This window comes from Galeopterus variegatus, unplaced genomic scaffold, assembly GCF_000696425.1.
Source record: "Galeopterus variegatus unplaced genomic scaffold, G_variegatus-3.0.2 Scaffold3669, whole genome shotgun sequence".
Lineage (NCBI taxonomy): Eukaryota > Metazoa > Chordata > Mammalia > Dermoptera > Cynocephalidae > Galeopterus > Galeopterus variegatus.
In genome coordinates this window covers 31,846-52,929 of record NW_007729780.1, presented here as the reverse complement: position 1 = coordinate 52,929, position 21,084 = coordinate 31,846, and the positions used below count along the sequence as shown (strand labels likewise).

General features: G+C 36.9%; 1 protein-coding gene and 1 pseudogene across 1 annotated transcript; one reads left to right on the top strand and one right to left on the bottom strand.

The window, feature by feature from the left end:
- The window catches only part of LOC103601299, a 37,259-nt pseudogene extending 32,672 nt beyond the window's left edge, over positions 1-4,587 (bottom strand).
- Positions 4,588-4,905: 318 nt separating this feature from the next.
- TFB2M (transcription factor B2, mitochondrial) lies at positions 4,906-20,549 on the top strand. Its single transcript, XM_008585685.1, has 8 exons — positions 4,906-5,308; positions 6,102-6,190; positions 9,977-10,130; positions 10,455-10,603; positions 13,670-13,759; positions 16,569-16,631; positions 18,526-18,683; positions 20,144-20,549. Exons 1-8 carry the CDS (start codon positions 4,996-4,998, stop codon positions 20,319-20,321), a joined length of 1,194 nt encoding a protein of 397 aa, XP_008583907.1. The 5' UTR covers positions 4,906-4,995; the 3' UTR covers positions 20,322-20,549.
- Positions 20,550-21,084: the final 535 nt, after the last annotated feature.

The window sequence follows — 21,084 nt, the reverse complement described above, 5'->3', positions numbered from 1 at the left end:
TCGCTCAGCCAGTGAGCGGGAACCGGTCTGTATGTGGGATCCGAACCCTCGGCGGGAGCACTGCCACGCTCCCAAGCAGCGCACTGTAGCAGTGCACCACCAAGCCGGCCCGACTTGTCATTATTTTGACAGACACACACTATCTTTCCTTTCCACATGGCTAATGATGAAAAACGGGAAATCCTCAGAGAGGGTAGGGTGGAGTGGTAGAATGACAAAGTTTCCATCTCCAAATATGTTAAAAAGCAGAATCTCAGACCTAAGACTAAAACAATTTAAGAAATCTAAAGCTATTACAAGTCTTCAGAATTTTTAAAATAATATCTCTCTTTAAAGAATATTACAAATGTTAGAAATATTACAACTGTTTCAAGTGCTTGAAAAACAAAAGTATTCTATAGTTGAAAGGAAACATAATTTCCTCCATGGGAATGATTCCTAAATAAAGAAAACTCTTTATTCATGTGACTCTTCAAGGTCCTAAACTGGAGAGAATGTTACATACCAGTATCAAGATATATATAAAGTTAGAATTTCTCAACAAGAATATTCCTTTTGGAGACCATTTAAATCTTATAAGGGCTTTAAAAACAACAACAACAACAACAACAACAACAAAACCTGAAAATTGCCAGACTATCAACTACACCTCCTCAAATAACTAAAATAAATTTGCTAGGACTAATTTGTAAGAACCAAACAATGTATTTTCTTTCTTATCGAACTAAAATGGTGCGAACAGACAGCCATCTACTTTTAAATACAAAAGAAAATGCTATATTTCTACACATCGCTCACAAAAAACAAGCAACATCCAGTAACAACACCCAATTTGATCTTATTTATTTATTTATTTATTTTTAAAAAGATGACTGGTAAGGGGATCTCAACCCTTGGCTTGGTGTTGTCAGCACCACGCTCAGCCAGTGAGCGAACCGGCCATCCCTATATAGGATCCGAACCCGTGGCCTTGGTCTTATCAGCACCGCACTCTACCGAGTGAGCCACGGGCCGACCTCCAATTTGATCTTCTAATACTCCACACCCTTGCCTGTGCCATTCCAGGTCCATAGTGACTAGATTTTACAGTGGGTGGTTGTTTATTAACCAGGTAATTTAAAATTTCTTTATACCATAAAGGTTGGGAAAGGGTCATGTTTCTTGTATTAAATTACACTGACTATTAATTAGGCCTTCAGGCTAATTTTAACACTAAAAAAATTAAAGTAGTTGTAACACACTGCAGCTAAAGTAGTATTTAGGTAAGTTTATTAGAGCACCGGGGTCAAGATAGGAACAACGATGGGTCTGATTGATCCCCATCAGCTGGCTTCAAGGTTATCTTTCAGTTTCATCAGCTCTGAACCAGAGATGGTTCTGTGCAAATCACCACCCCGCTTGCAGAAACAACTTAAAGCACATACCTAGACAGTATGTCAGTAGCCTTATATAAAAATTGCCACATTTCCTTTTAAATCTCCCTAAACCACCATACACAAGTGTTACATTTTTGTCCTACTCAGTGTAATTCTCACCTGGCACTTAAAAACCCTTCTGAATTTTGCTAAAAGATTTGATCTTTCCCTTGATAAGAAATACCATACTATGGAGAAGCACATTTACAAAAGATTCGGCCATACCTGAAATTAATTCTGAAAATCACTCTACAGCAGCAGGTACTCTACCTTCACAGAGTTCAATCTTCCTGTAGGTCTTCAAGTTTTCCCTACTTAATGTCAATGGATTTAGTAGGTAAAGACTCACACAGTGCCTAGACACACTGTTGACATGCACATGTAAATAACTGTAACAATGACACCCCAGGAAATGACTGAGCACTCTATTCATCTTCTCATCCTCACTAAACAAGCATGGGCTCAGTGTTAACACAGTCAATACAAAGAGGAAGAGAGAACTCTCTTCCTGCATAGCAACTCCTCAATTTGAATATCACAACACTTCAGGAAAAGGAGTGTTTAATTTACCCCATAGAATCAGACTCTCGGGGTAGGAAAGCATCTCAAACATCACATGGCAATCCTATAGATATGTGCTGCTCGACAAGGTAGTCATTAGCTACATGTGACTACTGAGTACTTGAAATGTGGCTAGTCCAAATTGAGACATGTTGTAATGTAAGATACACACCAGATATGACAGATTTAGTATAAAATAACGTAAAATATTTCATTAACTTTTAAAATTGATTACATGTTGAAATGCTATATATATATAGCATTAAATAAAATACATTATTAAGATTATTTCACCTGTTTCTACTTTGTTAATATGACTACTAGAAAAGTTTAAATTACTTCTGTGGTTTGCATTATATTTCTATTGAACGGTGCTGCTTTGGACCTACAGCATTAATTATGACAGCAAACAAGAATTCTCACTTGGCATTTCCCAATTACAGATGTCAATTAAAAGGAGAAGTATTTTCCTTTCTCTACCAATTTAATTGAGACAACTTAATAAGAAAAATAACAATCTTTTAAAAGATTGTAAAAATAATCAGCAGAATCGCTTTGTCACGTCACCATTTTAAAGAAAGATTACTTCAAAAAGGGAAAAAAGGCACAGGATGCAAAACCACACCTCTTAAGAAAATAAGATGGGAAATACACTAACCAAGTTTTTCTCATAAAGTAGGTCTAAATGCTGACTATGAGGTTCATCTCTAAAGTGAAATGGACATTTCTTTCATTTCTTGCACCTGAGACCCCAGCAAAATTAAATTTATAAAATTCCACCTCCTTACTATTCAAGTACCTTCAACCACAAACAAGTGAACCATTAACTCTATAGAAAGGGAAATACTTATTATAACCTAATTCTCTTTCCCAAAACCAAAAGAAAATACCACCACTCAAAAGCAAAATAAAAAATTACATCATTTTCTCTGGGACTGAGTAGGTTAACTTTGGTCCACAGACATTACGAAATAAAGTGTATCTTAAATAAATATTTTCTTTTACCACAATGTTTTTTAAAAAGTATACTTTAAAAGTGAGAAATTCAATGACACATTCCTATGAGTGAACCATGTCCTTCCTCTACCATAAGACACCATTTTGCTTTATTTGATTTTAAGATATTTATGCCTTACGGCTCTGGGGGAGGAGGGATCCAGTGTATTTCTGAATTTATAAAAATGTTTTTTAAGGGTAGAGAAGGTGACAGCTCAGTAAAGCATGGGGGAAAGGCTTTCTCAGGAGTTCAGAGGAGGCAAAAGCCACTTCCAGAAAATTGTCAATGAAGAAACTGTATATATAGAAAAAAAGGAATTTAAGGAAATAAAGATCAAAGAGCGAGTTCGCAGGGCATCCCCAACAGTTAATTACATAATTTTTATGGTGTTCTGACAAATTTATCGTCCCCCAAAGGCCATACTTGGCTGCCAATTCTTTATCCATCTGAGCTTCATCAGGTGAGTATAATCTTCAGACTATTTGCTCAGTGATACATTCCTTAGAAATCTTTTCCTTGTGAATTTAAAAGCCGACCTCGATTACGCTCCCAGCAGAGTAAGCAGAAAGGAATGTACATGTTTTCGAGCACTAAGTTGATTGGCTGCATTTTCCTGCTTTGGTGGAAAGGATAATGGGTAAAGCTCTTCCTGAGCATGACCCTCAAAGACTGAAATCATTCAAAGAATCGAGTCTTCTAACATTGCCCCATAGGTAAAAAGACTGCCAGAATTTCCATTAGCGCATCCTATTTTTAGAATCTTTGGATTTGGTCTTTTAAATTGCATTCCACAGCACAACGTGTTTGACTAAGTTTATACAGGGAATAAAATAGACATCCTAAGGTCTTGACCTTTTTAACCTCAGAAAGGAACGTTAAGCTTTTAAGTCTTTATTTTTTTTCTCGTCTTTCTAACACTCAAATTCAAAATGAAAATTAAGGTAAGACATTAGCTCAGAGGGAGCAACTGAGGGGAGCCACTAGGCGGTTCTTGATAAGCAAAGTGGGGGCGCGGGAGAGGACAGGTATGGCGGGAACATGAGGACCACCCCCAAGGGGGGACAGACCGGGCTGGGGGCAGCAGCACAGAAAGGAAGAGAAGCACAGTGGAAGCCGGCGAGGAACGACTTCTGGCGACAGTCCCTCAGGATGCGTAGGAACAGGGGACCTGCGGTGGCTGGAGGCGACAGGGGAAAACAGGCGACCGGAGAGGGGGCGCAGGTGAGGGAACCGGGCTACCCCTCGCCCGGAGGGCAGAGGCGGCGCTGCTGGGGAGGAGGCGCAGGGGGAGGAGCGAGGGGCTCCCGAAAGGCTTCCCATCCCCGCCGCGAGCCGGCGGGTCCCCTGCAGCCCGCTCTTCCCCTCCTCACCTGGGAATGGCAGGCGAAAGGCAGGTTACCGCGGGCCCCCGGGTCCGTCTCCAGCCCCACCGGCTGACATGGCGGCCGACTTGCTGTCACTGAGCTGCTCGGGTCTCCCGCGGCTCCGGTGGAGGAGACACCTCTTGCTTTTCCGCCCCGCCTCCCTCTGCGCACCCTTCCCCGCTGGCCGGCTGGCGGCAGGCGACCCGCCACCGCGGAGCATAGAGCGCGAGCGGCTAGAGAGGAAGGCGGACAACCATAGAGTACGTGTCCGAACGCAAGCCGGATAGCCCGTCTCCCTCCTCCTCGGTCCACTCATAAAGCTCAGCGGCTGAGCCCGGACGGAAGCGGAAGTGAGGGAGAGCGGCCTGAAGGGTTGGTCGTACGCATGCGCAATGTGTATGTTTACTTCCGCCTGACCTGATCGGCCTGCGGGTAGAGGTAGCACGTGGAATGGTACAAACCTCAGCGGCTGAGCCCGGACGGAAGCGGAAGTGAGGGAGAGCGGCCTGAAGGGTCGGTTGTACGCATGCGCAGTGTGTATGTTTACTTCCGCCTGACCTGATCGGCCTGCGGGTAGAGGTAGCACGTGGAATGGTTTGCCAGGGATTCGCGGAAGTAGCGACCCTGGTGAGCATTGGAGCCAACCTTGGAGGCAACGATGTGGGTCACAGTGGCGGCGCTTCCTCCGCGGCTGTCGCTGTCAGCCTTGGCGGGCACTGGTCGCTTTTGCATTCTGGGGTCCGGAGCGGCGACGCGGAAAGACTTGCCGGCGGTTCCTCGCCGTGGCTGGTCTGACTCCTGCCCGCAGCTGATGCCCCATCCGGATTTAGGGGAGTCCTCCTCCTGGGTGTCCAAGAGCAGCTTAGAGCCCAAGCGTTACATAACCAGTCGGAGACTGGCTGAGACCGTGGCGCAGATCCTGCGGGGGAAACGAAAAAAACCTCACCACCTATTCCTGGAGTGCAATCCAGGTGAGTCCAGCTGGATTGCGTTTTTTGGGTGTTCATCACTTCTGCAAACTTTTATTGACCTCTCGTGGGGTGGTGTTTAAGACAACAGCCCTTTCCTTCAAGCAGCTTTCCTGGAGAGATTGCCCACACCGTGCGCGGATGGTTTGTATTAATAATGGCACCACCAGATATTTCTATAGCAGTTTACCCTGTACACAATATTTTGGTAAGACACGTTCTTAGATTTCACAGTCTTCCCAAAATTGTTGCAAGTACTCTCCCAAAAAATAAATTTATCTTACCCTTCCTTGCATCTCCTACAGACTATAGCAGGATGCTGAGAACACAAGATTCATAGACTTTTTGAATAATAATTTTTTAAAACACCATTTTCTGTCATGGAGAGTCGTTTTTGTTTAGGCTTGACAATAATATCTTTGATGATTGAAGGCTCCGGAGAATTCATGAGTAAGTGGTAGGCTAGAGGCGATCTTTATTGTTAGTTTTTTTCCTAGATTTTTTCCTTCTAAAAGCCAGTGAAGCACTGTGATTTAGAGTGCAAGTTTTGCAGTCACTGACAGAATGGATTCTAAGCCAAGCTGCACCACTTACCAATTATGATGTTGGTGTCAAATGACTATGTCTAATCTTAACTTTCCTTATAACTATGTAAAAAGAAGAGTAATATCTACTTTGGAGATGTTGTGAGGATTAAAATTAGATAATACATGTATGATATCTATTAAATTTTGATATTGAAAGAGATTATGTTGTTTCTTTTGAACATAAACTTTTCATTCTGTTAATATGCTAGGTCCTGGAATCCTGACTCAGGCATTACTTGAAACTGGTGCCAAAGTGGTTGCCCTTGAAAGCGACAGAACTTTTATTCCACATTTGGAGGTATATTTTTGATTTCTGAAAGTAATTTATTGTTCAATCAGCTACCTTTGAGTGGTTTAGGGAAGCAGAATTAAGCACACAATTTATTTTTATAGAATCTCTTTTAGGGGCCATGTCTTAATAGTAACTAGAACACCGTAAGTATTCAGTGCTTGTTGAATGACTAAAGGATTGGAAGTTCTGAGATTTGTTTTCTAGTCCTAGCTCTAGAACAGGCTAGTTGGGTGACTTTGCATAGAGTACATAAGTGGTATCACTAGCCTTATTTCCTCATCTCTAGTCGGCTGTGCTGTGTCCTGCCTTCTGTGAGCTTAGAATCTAATTGGAGTGAGTGCCAAGATTATGTAAACTCTGGATTTAGGGTTTCAGAAGCAAAAAGGGTTTGGTATAATCAGATACAATTTCATAGAGTGAAGGCATTATTATCTGAATGCATTTTTCAATGATTCTGCTTCTTACATAGCGGACAAATTCACATAACAGTGAAGAAGTGGAAATTCCTTGCATCATTAGCCAGCCTCTTTTTTCTTTTTCGCCCTCCTTTATACATCTCTAGATGCAATTTAGGGAACTTCTACTTCCCTATGCCAACTTCTGGATGTAGAATGGCTTTAGGTAAAAGTGCAGGATGACCACAAAAAATTGTGAAAATGTCTGTCAAATCCAATTTAATTAAAAAAATAAAACTATGAGCATTAGATTATTGTTATGCTACAACTGACTGCTTTGAAAAGAATCCAAGGTTTTAGCCAGGTTATTTATTTATTTGGGGGGCAGCTGTCCAGTCAGGGGATCCGAACCCTTGACGTTGGTGTCATCAACACCACACTCTAACCATCTGAGCTATCTGGTCAGCCTCAGCCAGCTTATTTAATTGATGCTAAATCTGCTGGACTTGCAAAACTTTGAAGGAAAAAAAACCACATGAAATTGTTCAAAGATTTAAGGTCATGAAATGTGATTTAGTAAACATAGCCCTCTGTAATTTCAACTTGGAAATTAAAAACAAAAAGAAAGCTCTCAGTTCGAAAAAAAAGCCTACATTTGAAGGTTAATCTATGCACTTACAAAATAATTAAGATGGATTAAAATGTCTTTGTTTCTAAAGTTTGTTATCCTGTGACACAGTAGTTGCTTATAAAATCCTCAAGATAACAGTTTTAATTTAAAACAATTGTTTCAATGGAAAAAGGATTGGGGCTGGAAATTTTTTGACACAATAATTCTTACAGGAATATCAGTAATAAAATGTTTCTGAAGCTATAAATGTAAGCTAAATGTATGAACATCGTTGACTCAATCCAGTCTTTGATTTGAACTAGTTTTTTTGCTACAGTTAAGGCTTATATTTTCTTATCATTGGCACCAACACTAACTTAAGCACAGCCCTTAGTACATATTCTTGCACTTTTATTAACCATCCTATGATAAAGTAAAACGCCATTTAAAATTTTGTGTGAATTCATCCATTTGCCAGAATAAAAGAGAAGTAATGTGTAAATAGAACCTTTGCACCCCTAAATATAGGTCTTAAAGTGGTACTCTTAGCAAACAGTGTTTCTTCTAGCCGCCTATAGGTTCTCAGCTTTGCTCCTAAAAATAGAAAGTATATTCAAGGATAGTACTTGACTCTGGATATTTATCTAACTTTAGATTCCTTCCATTTCCCTCCTGAAATTCCTGGAACTCCACAGTAACATTGTTTAAGGCAGGAACAGTTTATTTTCCTATCTGGATGTGGTTAGACATATACATGTTACAAACTATGTTCCATGACAGTAAATCATGGTATATCCATTTCGTGAAAAGATTGTTGGAGAAATAGCTGTGTATGTTCAGTTGAAGAGACATCAGCTTTTATGATAAGCCCTGTTTTATTTCAGCAGGGATAGAGCACAGTATTTTCAAATCAGAATGAATCTCAGTCCTAGCACTTGACTAGCTTTAATACCCTGGGCAAGTAATTTAAACTGTGTGAACCTTGATTTTTCTCATATGTAAAATAAGACATGTTAATACCCACCTGTACAGGATCTTGATGATATTTAAATGAAATAAACTTAAAGTGCCTAACTAAATGGCTAGTAGAAACTCAAGGGTTACTTTCTTTTCCTTTGTCCCTTTTGCTTCTTGTTTTCGAATCCTAAATGCAGTCTAGTTGAATTTTAAAATGTGATCTCACTATTGTATGAGTAGAATTATTTATTTAGGTGCTTTTTGGCTGTTATGTTTGAATAGTTGAATGGTAAGTGACAGGTACTAAAGCAAAAATGTATAAGGCCCTCTCAGGATACAAGTGTAACAAAGTAATGAAGTGTACCTTTAGTAATATTTCTATCAAACCAAAATTCATTAGCTTTCCTTAATTACAAACATTAGAATGTCTTTTTGATACCATCTGAAATTATCTTATTGCTATACATGTTGAGTTATTTTTAGAGTTTAAAGATAATCATATGCATTATATGAACACTCTTTTCTTTTAGTTTCCATGACACCACACTCTTCTGGATTTTCTCCTTACTTCTTCTGCTTCCTCGGGTTCTTGTTGTTAGACTTTGGAGTTCTGCCATCCTCAGGCCTAGTCCTCTGTATTTCTCTCTAGGGATCTACACTGCTGGCTTTAATTACTTTCAGCAAGCCAAATTCTCACAGATTTATATATTCAACGTGGACCACTCCACTGAGCTCCTTATTCAGATACACAACTCCCTACCTGGCATCTCCACTTGGATCACCAAGTAGGCTTCTCAAAGTTAATGTGACCACATGTATATGATTTCCACCCCCCAGTCTTTTTCTTCCTCTTTTAAAAATGTACCCTTAAAAGCGATCATTAAAATATAGTATATTTAGAAATGAATAATATTTATAGGTTGAACTCAAGTGCTTAAGAAAAACTAGGTTTTTGAATTTCTATCTTTAAATTGAAAAATCATTTTAAACCTTAATAAATACCAGTAGAATTTTCTGTGCATGAAAACTCAATGTGCACATCAAAAACATATTGCTCTCTTCTAATCAATATTTTGTAACTTCAAATTAATTTTATCACGTCAGTAGCTAATTCTTGCTCTTACTAAAGTCTCTAGCGCTGCTGTAAGATCAGCAAACAAGAGCAGTTGAAGCAATTGAGGAATATAGTACCTCTTCCAGCGGACAAGGCATATAGTTGCCCTGTCTTCAGAAAAAGTAAATGTGAACTTAAGCAGGGAGATGGAGAGTGGGCGAAGTTCACTTGGCTGGTGACTGACTAGACTCCCCTAGAAGAAGAGAGATACTCTCTTGAGTCCATCTACCTTTCACTTTAATAGTTTAATTGTGTTTCTCTACTGTGAAACACCTTTTCATTTCTTTTTCCCGTGACCGTGGCAGATGGCTCACAGCTCTCTGCTGGAGCCCGCTGTGGTCTCAGTCTCGGCCCAGTGCTCCAGGTGGCCACTGCTAAGCAACTAGAGACTATTGTAACCAACCGAAGCCATTACGATAAAGTAAAGAAAGTAGAAGGACGAGTTCGAATTTGTTGAAGGTGATTTGGGGTTTTGGGGGCTTTTTCTTCATAATATTGTCACAATTTAACCACTTTTTAGCTCTTAATCGATTTTTCTTTCCTCTTAAATTTTAGGGAATTTTAGTAATATTTTTTTTATGTTTTTTATTGTAGTCGTAATTTTTTGTAAGATCTTTGAATTACTTTTTATTATTATATTTTATTCTTATTTTTTGAATTGTTACAATGTTAGTATAATGCCAAAATTTCTTGAAGTGTTATCTCTCTCTCTTTAGACCTTAGGAAAAAATGTGGATGGAAATCTAGAAGTGGTCCACTGTGACTTCTTTAAATTGGATCCTAGAAGTGTGGGACTAGTAAAACCACCCACTATGATTTCACATGTGCTTTTTCAGAATTTGGGAATAAAGGCACTTCCATGGTCAACAGGTAATTTTTGTCATTCACTAAAGCAAATGCCTTATAATTTACCAGCTTTTGTTAGCAGTATTCCTGGTTTGTTGATGAGATTTGTGTACAGTTTCTATCATACAATTTACAAGCAGATGCTCTCAAGTTGAATATGGCATTCCCCTAACCTGGACACAACTAGTTTATTTCCCCAAAGACCAAGTTCCATATCAAGGATAGATGCTGATGTTTAGTTTTAATTGAAATAAACTTAATATAGTTTGTAAATTAAGTTTTCTTCAGTATAATATGGTCATAGGAAAAAGAACTTTATTAAAATATTTTTGCTTGTATTCCTAACAGGTATCCCTTTAAAAGTAATTGGAATCTTCCCAATTAAAAATGAAAGAAGGGCACTTTGGAAACTTTTATATGACCTGTATTCCTGTAGTTCTATATATAGATATGGACGAGTAGAACTAAATATGTTTATTAGTGAAAAAGGATACAAGGTAGGTTATTAACAAGGACCCGCTTTTTGTTTTGAAACAGTTCTGTGATTTTTCTCTGAGTAGTTTTAATCTGTGCAACTTTACTTTAGGGCTTATGACATTTGAGAGTACTAAGATTGTTTTTAAATTTCTGTAGTGCAATCTTAAATTCAGGTTTTTGGGTTTGTTTTTTTTTTAAGTTTTATTTAAAAGTTGTACTGTATACATGACCTAAAATTTACCAATTTAACTATTTCTACGTGTACAGTTCAGTGACATTAAGTACATTCACATTGTACAATCATTATCACCATCCATCTCCAAAACTTTTTTATTATCCCTTATTGAAACTTTGCATCCATTAAACACTAACTCCCCCTTCCCCTGTCCCCCCAGCTTTTTGTAACCATTGTACTACCTTCTCTATAAATTTGATTGTTTTAGATACCCACATAAGTGGAATCATACAATATTTGTACATCAGTGTCTAGCTTACTTCATGTAGCATTTATCCTCAAGGTTCATCCATGTTGTAGCATGTCAGAATTTAATTCCTTTAAAAGGTACTCATGTATACACCATAGTTTGTGTATCCATTCATCCGTCAGTGCACACTTGGTTGCTTCCACGTTTTGACTTTTGTGAATAATGCTTCTGTGAACATGAGCTTACTAATTTCTCTTCACGTCCCTGCTTTCAGTTTTTTGGGGTGTATATCCAGAAGTGGAATAACTAGATCATGTGCTAATTTCATTTTTAATTTTTTAATGAACTTCCATAGTGTTATCCATAGTGGATACACCATTTTACCTTCCCACCAACAATATACAAGGGTTCCAATTTCTCCACATCCTTGCCAGCTCTTGTTTTGTTTTTTTGATGATATCTGTTCTATGGTGTGAAGTGGTATTTTTATAGTGGTTTTAATTTGCATTTTCCTAATGATTAGTCATGTAGAACATCTTTTCATGTACTTATTGGCCATTTATATATCTTCTTGGGAGAAATGTCAATTCAGGTCTTTTGCCCATTTTTTATTTGGGTTTTTTTTGTTGTTGTTGTTACTGAGTTTTAAGAGTTCTTTATATATTCTAGTTATTAATCCCTTATCAGATACATGATTTACAGATGTTTTCTCCCATTCAGTGGGTTGCCTTTTTACCCTTTTGATAGTCTTTTGATGCCCCAAATTTTTAATTTTGATGTAGTCAAATTTGTTGGTTTTTTTCTTTTGTTGCCTGTGCCTTTGGTATCATCTCTAGGAAATTATTGCCAGTCCAATGTCATGAAACTTTTTCTGTGTTTTCTTCCAAGAGTTTTATAGTTTTAGCTTTCATGTTTAGGTCTTTGATCCATTTTGATTTAATTTTTGTATATGGTATTTTGTATATGATATTTTGTATATGGTTTCAGGTAAGGGTCCAACTTTATTCTTTTGCATGTAGATTTCTAGTTTTCCCAACACCATTTGTTGAAAAGACTGTCCTGGGCCCCCTTAAATGATTTTGGCACCATACAAAATCATTTAACCGTATGTGTCAAAAATCATTCAACCATATGTGTGTTGATCTGTTATTTGGTCTCTCTGTTGTATTCCCTTGGTCTATATATTTGTCCTTTTGCCAATACCACACTGTGTTGTTACAGTAGCTTTATTGTAAGTTTTAAAATCAGGAGCTAAGAGTCCTCCAAATTTGTTCTTTTTTTAAAGATTGTTTAGGTGATTCTGGGTCCCTTGAGATTACATATGAATTTTAGTATGGATTTTTTATTTCTGCAAAAAACACTGGGATTTTGATAGGGATTGCGTTTTATCTATAGATCACTTTGGGTAGTAGTGATATCCTAATATTAAATCATCCAACCAAGGACACAGGATGTCTTTCCATTTATTTGTGTCTCTAATTTCTTTTAGCAATGTTTATAGCTTTCAGTGTACAAGTCTTTCACTTCCTTGTTTAGGTTAGTTGTTTTTAATGCTATCATAAATTGAATTGTTTTTTAAGTTTCCTTTTCCAATTGTCCATTGCTGGTATATAAAAATACAACTGATTTTTGTGGAGTGATTTTGTACCCTGCAACTTTGCTGAATTTGTTTTATTAGTTCTAACGGGGTTTTCATGTGTGGAATCTTTAGTGTTTTAGACTCTATTTTTTATTCTCTGTAATGGAAGGGCCTCCTGAAGTCCTAGATTGCTGTGAGAGTAATGTTTCTTTTCTGCCTAGAATGCTTGATGTTAATCTGTTCAATATAACAGAAAAGTTTATTTGTGTGTGAGAGAGCAATGGATTAAGATAGTGGGGCAGGAAATGAAGGGATGATTTATTCACCCAGACTCAGATAGTGAATAAATATTGACTAGCCATGGAAGGAGAGCAGGGGGTGCAGAATCTTGAGGCTGTACATATGGTATATAAATGAAAGAATGAAAGGACGAGATATAGGAAATGCTTCATCAGATTTTATCTTGCTACTAGGAAAATATTCCAATGGCCTGTGCTTCCTTTTTCCATGGGCCAAAGTCACATGTGGTTTCCTCTCTCTGTGCTGCCCTTTCATTCACTAAAGTAGCCTCTCACTCTTGAAGTGTCAGCCTTGACAATTCTTGACTCAAAATTTAATAGCTCACCTGGTACATATTTTTAACACACCTCTGCTTCTCCGCAGTACATACCATAGTTTAATTAATTATTCATGTTAGTAGCTAATGTTTTTCTACCCTGCTATGTTGTAGGATCTGTACGGCAGGGATTGTTCAAGTTCTGTTTGCTTACCTAACTGAATGATCAACTATTATACATTTTCATTTCAATTTTTCTTTTATGAGATTTTGCTCTGATAGACCATCTGGTTGAAGGAAATCAGTCTCAAATACAGTATATTTTAAGTATATGTGATGGTATGTTTTCAATGTGAGCATTTATAAAGACTTTCTTTGAAACAGCAATAGTTAAGATTTTGCATATAATATTAATTTTCTTTACTTAAATTTCTAGATGCTATTAAGATATTGATATTAAGACCCAATATTTGATTTATGATTGATTATAGTTGTACATGTGTAATTTTTATTTTCCTTCTATTAGAAACTAACGGCAAATCCCAGAAATCCAAACTTGTATCATGTATTAAGTGTGCTCTGGCAAGTAGGTTGTGAGATTAAGCTCCTGCATGTGGTAAGTATAATCCTTCTAAATTTCGAGGGAGTAAATGGAGATAGTTTATTAATTTTAATAATAATTTAATTATTTAATAATTAATTTTTATTATATTATTGTTATTTTAATATATTATTTATATATTTTTATATATTATTTTAATATATTATTATTAATTATTAATTTTATTATTTTTCCCAACTGTTAGAGGTAATAGGGCAAGATAACATCATGGTGATGTTTTATGTCACAAATATTTATATTATTCTCTTGTTATAAAAATAATATATGCTGGGCCGGCCCATGGCTCACTTGGGAGAGTGCGGTGCTGATAACACCAAGGCCACGGGTTTGGATCCTATATAGGGATGGCCGGTTAGCTCACTTGGGAGAGCGTGGTGCTGACAACACCAAGTCAAGGGTTGGGATCCCCTTACCGGTCATCTTTTAAAAAAAAAGGCATTTTCACATTGTAAAAATATGAAACTTTAAAAAAAAAGGCAAAAAGAAAGAAAATAATTTTTTTTAAAAAACCACCACTACAGTTCTACCACCCAGGTGTCATTATTGACATTAGTGGTGGATTTTCAGTCTTTTATTTTTCCTGTGTTTTTCTTTTTCTTTATATAGTGAAGATTATGTTGTTGTGTATCTTGTTTTTTTCACCTAATGCCTGACGTTAATTGTAAGCTTTTTCCTTTGTCACTGAACATTTTTCTCAAGTTTTTATGGCTACTTAATTGTTCATTATAGAGCATTTCCCTTTTTAGTTTATTTCCTTATGGAAGAACAGGTTTGTCTAATAGAAATATAATGTCAGCCATATATATAATTTAATATTTTTTAGAAATTATAAACCATATTATAAAGTGGAAAAAAGAAGCAGGTAAAATTAATATTATATTTTATTTACCCTGTCAATTTGATATACTGTCATTTCAGTGTATAATCAGTATTTTAAAATTAGTTATTACATAATTTACATTTTTTGTTTGTACTAAGTCTTTGAAGTACAATGTGTATTATACACTTCTAGCGCATCCCAGTTCAGACTAAACATATTTCAAATGTTCAATAGCCATATGTGGCTAGCAGCTACTGTATTTGATAACAGAGAGCTAGAGTATAAGAAAAAAATGATAAATACTATTTTTTGTATACCATAATTTGCTCATTCTCTTATTTATTGTAGTAGACTGAAGTATGTATCAAGTAGTTTTTATAGAATATTAGTTATATATTTTATGAGCCCCTGTTCTTCCAAGGATGTATGTGTTTGATTTTTAAATTTTCGCTATGTGTGTCTCCATGTGTGCACTTCATAGCTCTTGTCTACATTGAGCCTTTCAGTCTGCATATTTAGTTGCTTTTTTAGCTCTGGAATGTTATCTCATTTGATTTTAGCTTTTGTTCCAATTCTTTTCTTTTTTTTCCCAAAAACATTTGTGGTTCTTTGGTTGGATCTTTGGTCCTTGTTTTTTGTATCTATCATGCTGTCATCGTTTTTCTGTTGTATTCCCAGAATCTTTTCACACTTCGAGAGCAGGATGCTTGCTGTCTGCACTGGATATTGTAAACCTGCTATTATAGTTCTTGGTTCCTCTAAAGTCCTTCCTTACCTCACTGATCTGGTCTCATTCTGTTGCTTTCATCTCTGCCTCTTCTGTGCTCATGGCTTTTAGCTAGTTTCTTCGTAGGGGCCTCCTGAGGACTTTAGTTTTCAGAATAATGTTTCCTTCTTCTTTTTAATTAGTATTGGTTTTCAAAGGTCCTGTGTTCAGTTTTGGGATTTATTAACCTCCAGAAAGGAGAGGTCTTTCTGGACCCAACTTTTTTTTTAGCATTTGCTCTCCATACTGTAGGGTAGGTTGTTAAGATCACTTCCCAGAGTCCTCTGCTGTGGCTTTCGAAGGTGAAAGTGCAGTCTCCTCTGCCCCCGCCGCCATACCCTAAACTGCTGGGCTAGACTAAGCATGTGGGAAACTGCAGCTGCCTCTGCTTTGCTCTCTAGTTAGAGTGCCATTCCTAGAACTGCTCAGGAATTTCACAGATGGGCAACAATTGGATTTTTCACTCCACTCCTATTGCCTCTGTAGTTAATAATATTGAATAATAAATTACCATTTTTTTTTTCGTTTTTGTCTTTTTCCGTGTCCGGCAACGGATTGCAACCCTCAGTGTAGCCCCCGTACCGGACCGGGACCGGCAACGGGATCGCAACCCTCGGTGTTGCTCCCGCGCCTCACTCAGCCAGTGAGCGGGAACCGGTCTGTATGTGGGATCCAAACCCTCGGCAGGAGTGCCGCGCTTCCCAAGCGGTGCACTGTAGCAGTGCGCCACCGGGCCGGCCTAAATTACCATTTTTGATGGTAGCCTTTCAAACCTTATTGTTTTAGTCTTTTGCCATACCTATAGGCTTTTTCACTAAGGTATGGCAAAAAAAAAATCCCCAGTGGTGATCTGATAGCTCACAAACTGCTGATTCTGACTAATATGGAAATGTTGGCTGGTAAAAATTATAACATATGCATTTATTTGCATAATTATATTAAGAGTAACTTCTTTATCTAAGTAAGTAAGAGATAGAGTTATTGATATCAGTGTAGACCTTTGATCCTTCTACTCTATCTAAAAAAAATTGAGGAGGGAGATTTGTATTATTCAACTATCGTGTTGTTTTTCTTATACCTACTTAGACTGTGGCCTGGATTTAATTCATTCTCTTGTTTAGGCAAGATTTTTTTTTAAAGCGGTAATAATGTGGAGTGCTTTGACCAAAGAGAAATTTTTTAAAATGTTGTTTTGTTTTTGTTTTTCTTCCCTCAAGGAGCCTTGGTCATCATTTGACATATACACTCAAAATGGGCAACTGGAAAAGCCAAAGCGTAGGGTAAGAATAAATGAATACCTTCCCGTCTTTTTTCCTAAATGGAACATCCTTTATTTTCTTTAAGATTATCTGGTATTCTGCATTTAATATTTAAATTTTAAAATAAAATAACTGGAATATAATAAGATATAATAAAATGTATTACTTTTAGTTAAATTACAAGATATAATAAAATGTATCTCATCACTTCTAATTAAAATATTTTGCGAGAGAATTGTATTTAAAAACTATTCAACAGAGAATGCTAGCATAGTAATAGGCTTAAACAGAGAATCTGACTTCTCTTTTTATCTCTTGAAATGCAGGTACATCTCCAATTTGGAAGATATAATCATTTTAGTCATCTAATTTGATAAACAAAAAAATTATATCTTATTAATCATCACAAATTTGTGATATTGCTATTATATGATTGAACGCACCAAGGTGCATCTTGGTTCTTACCAGGAGTTAGGGCTTTTATATTTGTTTTTTGTGTGGTTCCCCCCCCCTTTCTAAAGAACCAAAGTGATGATATTATAAAGTGGTCCTCCATTTAGTTTATCTCAGGGCTACTTGTAAATTTCTAATACAGTAGCAAAAGTTACAAAAAAAATTTTTGGACCCATTTCAGAAGTTCCACCTTGGAATTAAATGTTAACGATGGCCTAATCCTGACATATCACCTCAGTCTAAAGGTCCCACTTACTTACTACCCTTTTTTTTTTTTGTTACTCATCCCACTAATGGAAAATTATCAATTTAGAAGTGGTCTGATTTTATGGGGGTAGGCTGGTCTGTGGCTCACTTGGGAGAGTGTGGTGCTGATAACACCAAGGCCACGGGTTCAGATCCCCTTACTGGTCATCTTTTTTTAAAAAAAAGAAGAAATGGTCTGATTTTAGAGTGATCAGTCATCATTGTGATTTTAGTTCTCTTTCACTGTTCATAAAGCGTAACTTGTGTAGTCTCAGAAATAGAGTTGAAATAATACATTTTGGCTTGATAACATTAGGGAATTATCCAGATGTCCCCAAAATGAACAATTCTGTGTATAAGACACTTCCTCATTTTTTCAGTGAGAAGATCAAAAGCTAAAATAGTTCTGTAGCCAACTTAAAAATATAAACTTTTAGGGATGATGATGAAATAATCAAATGTTTTTTATGAGAAAATTTTACACATTTCACGTGTCTTTGATATTACTGTGTTCATAATTGCTATAGAAGCACTTCAAGATGGTTAACAATTTTTTAGAGCACATCATCTTCATTTTTATCCAAATTGTTTGAGATTTTCCACTTTTATGAAATTATGAGATTTTTCCATTTTTAAAATATCCAACTAAAAATATCCAATTTTAATTATAATTAAAAAATTAGGGTCTGGTGGTGGTGTGCCTCAAATATAGCAGGGACTTATTACATTTTAATGTCACGTTCAGGATTTGATTTCATCTTACATACAAGTTAATAAGCTGTTAGTTTTTCTTGGATGCTAGCCAAAGACACAGACTCCTGGATCAGAGATAGGACTTCATTTGCCCCCCGTCCCAAGGAGTGATGTGTTATGGCTCAGTTGGATGTCATACACGCAGTAGGTTTGCATTACAGCTAAGGAACACAGAGCCGGAGGAATGTACCTTTTTCATAGCAAGCATTGAGCAAGCCTGTTTTTTGTCCTGGAGAGAGACATTCCCTTGTCTCTGAAGATTGCTCAGTGCAAACAACTCAGAAATGGCCCAGGTAAGGAGTGGTTAGGGCTTTGCATTCTTGGCATGCTCATCAAGAAAATGCAGACACTCAGGGTCTGTAGTGATTGCATCTTCCAACAGGTAGCCTGAAGGAATAAGGGAATGTTAACCTGCTCTGGAAGTGTTTTATGACTAATACAATTTATTTTTCCTTCTGTTCAGCAATCAGAACGAATACAACAAAACCTGTATTTTATTCGAATGGTTCCTCGTAGAACTTTATTTACAGAAAACTTATCACCTATTAACTACAATGTATTTTTTCACATGGTAAAGCACTGTTTTGGGAAGCGCAACGCGAGGCTAGTAGACCATTTACAGTAAGTAAAAAGAATAAAAGCAAGTACAAAAGTAGCAATTTAGTGCAAGAATTATTCTTTCATGTTAGAGTCTGTTTTTCATATCTTGACCAACAGAGTAAGGTACCATGTTTTCACCCATATATTTCTTCAAATTACTTCCTTCTCCCTGGTGTACATTTTGAGAAAAATGTAATTATATTTTTCATATAATCTACTGAGTTCCTTCATTTTCTTTCTTTGAAAACAAACAACCAGTGATGTCTGTAAGCTGTTTTATCTTTGTCAGAATTTAGGCCTGGGTTTAACCTACCAGAAGCACTAGCTGTTCACAGCCAGCTGGGGTGGAGAAAGTCAGCATTGCAGGTGGCGCACCCATCGTCTGCCTGTTGTCATTGTCTGTCTGCTGTGCTTCTGTTTCCTAACCAAAGTAGGATGGATCATTATACCACCCTGGTCCTCTTGCCCTGGACCAAATTTTATGTTTCTACCCAAAGCTTTATAAAAATTATAGCTGTTACTTCCAACTTTGTATCTATATAAGCATAATATTTATGTAGGGCTGATGTGTACATTTGTGTAAGTTGTGCATTACATCATGTAATCAGCAGCCCATAGTCATTCAAAGTATTGTCAGAGGGTGGACAAAATGTTAAAATAATTATTTTAATTAATTTGATCATCATTTAATATGTATAACTCTGAATGAGCTGTTGGCTGGACAATATTTATATAAAAATAAATCTTAAAGGTGGCAATAGACCAGCAAAGTTAGTCTAATATTTTTCATCTTGCTGTCTGTTGTGGTAGCAATTTTGAATGAAAATACAAAGAAAATAGGAAAATAAGGAATAAATATGGTATCCTGTGATGCAACATGTTAAAAATTCCCTTGGAGATCTCTGGTGATTGAAAACATGTGACTAAGATTCTATTTATTATCAAAATATATTGGGAATGTCTTCCGTCAGAATATTTTATTACAGTTTACTTATTATTGTCAGAGACTTATTGATGGCTTCTTGCTAATATATAAGGAGATTTGCTGTCTGATAATTTATTCACCAGTGATTATTATGCAAAAATGTGAAAAATGATTCCCTGTTTAAAAACTGCCAAATAGCAGCTTCTGCTATTTGTACTTATTGACTTACTTGAACTGAAATAGAGTTAAGAATATTTTGCAGAGAGTAAAAGAATGAAGCAGATAGGCAGAAGAATTTTTTTAAGGATGATGATTAAACTAGAATTTTGTTTGAGAATTGGTTAGGATATGTTAAGGGCTAAATCTGTTTTCCTTACAGGTTAGCCAGGAAACTTTAGGAATAAACATAATTAAACATATTATGTGCAAACTCTTAAACCAAATACAATTATATGTAATGTTAGGCATTTTAAATTGGACTTAGAAGCCATGTCTGTAATATTAATTGACAGTCGTTATGAAAAAGTATTAAGCATATTTGTATTCTCTTTTGCAGTTCATTGAGTCCAGTTGATACAGAGGATATACTGATGCAAACAAAGAAAAAAGAAAAAGTGAAAATAACTAATATGTATCCTCGTGACTTTAGGCGCCTTTTTGAAATTATAGAGTGTTCCAAAGATTATACCTGCAAATGGCTATATGATGACAGCATGGAAGATGTAGGGAGGTAGACTGTTAGGACATTAGCTGGAGCAGTTTATTTATTTGGAAATTGACACAAATGTAAAGGAAGTAAGTCTGAATAGCTCACATCCTTTCAACAGAAGGTAACTGTTCTTGTTTTGCACAGACTAGGCAGATCATTTCTTCTGAAGGTGATACCATTGGTATGTTGGATAAAACAGTGGCTGCTATTTTATTCACAACTAAATAAAATGAAACCATCAGTTAATAATGAATTTGATCAGATTGAATCTTTTTGTTTTAAATTCCTATCTACTGCATTCTGGTAGTTATATGGTATTACAAGTTGGAATTTAGTTTACTTTAAAAAATCCTTTTGGCGAACTATCAGCTTAAATATTCCACTTTTTTTTTTTTTTCCTTTTTGTCTTTTTTTTTGTGACCGGCAACGGATCGCAACCCTCAGTGTCGCGCCTGTACCGGACCGGCAACAGGATCGCAACCCTCGATGTTGTGCCCACACCTCGCTCAGCCAGTGAGCGGGAACCGGTCTGTATGTGGGATCCGAACGCCGGTGTGTATGTGGGATCCGAACCCTCGGCGGGAGCGCTGCCACACTTCCCAAGCGGCGCACTGTAGCAGTGCGCCACCGGGCCGGCCCTTTTTTTTTGTTTTTTTTGTTTTTTTTTTGGTATTGTCTTTTAATTACATTTTCCATGAACTTTTTGAAGTACTCATACCTCCCATACCCCTGCTATGACTCAGGCACGGTTCTAAGCCCCTCACTTACATGAACTTGCTAGTTTATTC

Bases quoted from the DNA above. Each gene is read 5' to 3' on its own strand.
- TFB2M (XM_008585685.1), top strand. From the start codon at position 4,996: ATGTGGGTCACAGTGGCGGCGCTTCCTCCGCGGCTGTCGCTGTCAGCC. The intron at 10,131-10,454 runs GTAATTTTTGTC...TATTCCTAACAG, and splicing joins GGCACTTCCATGGTCAACAG to GTATCCCTTTAAAAGTAATT. The intron at 10,604-13,669 runs GTAGGTTATTAA...TCCTTCTATTAG, and splicing joins TTAGTGAAAAAGGATACAAG to AAACTAACGGCAAATCCCAG.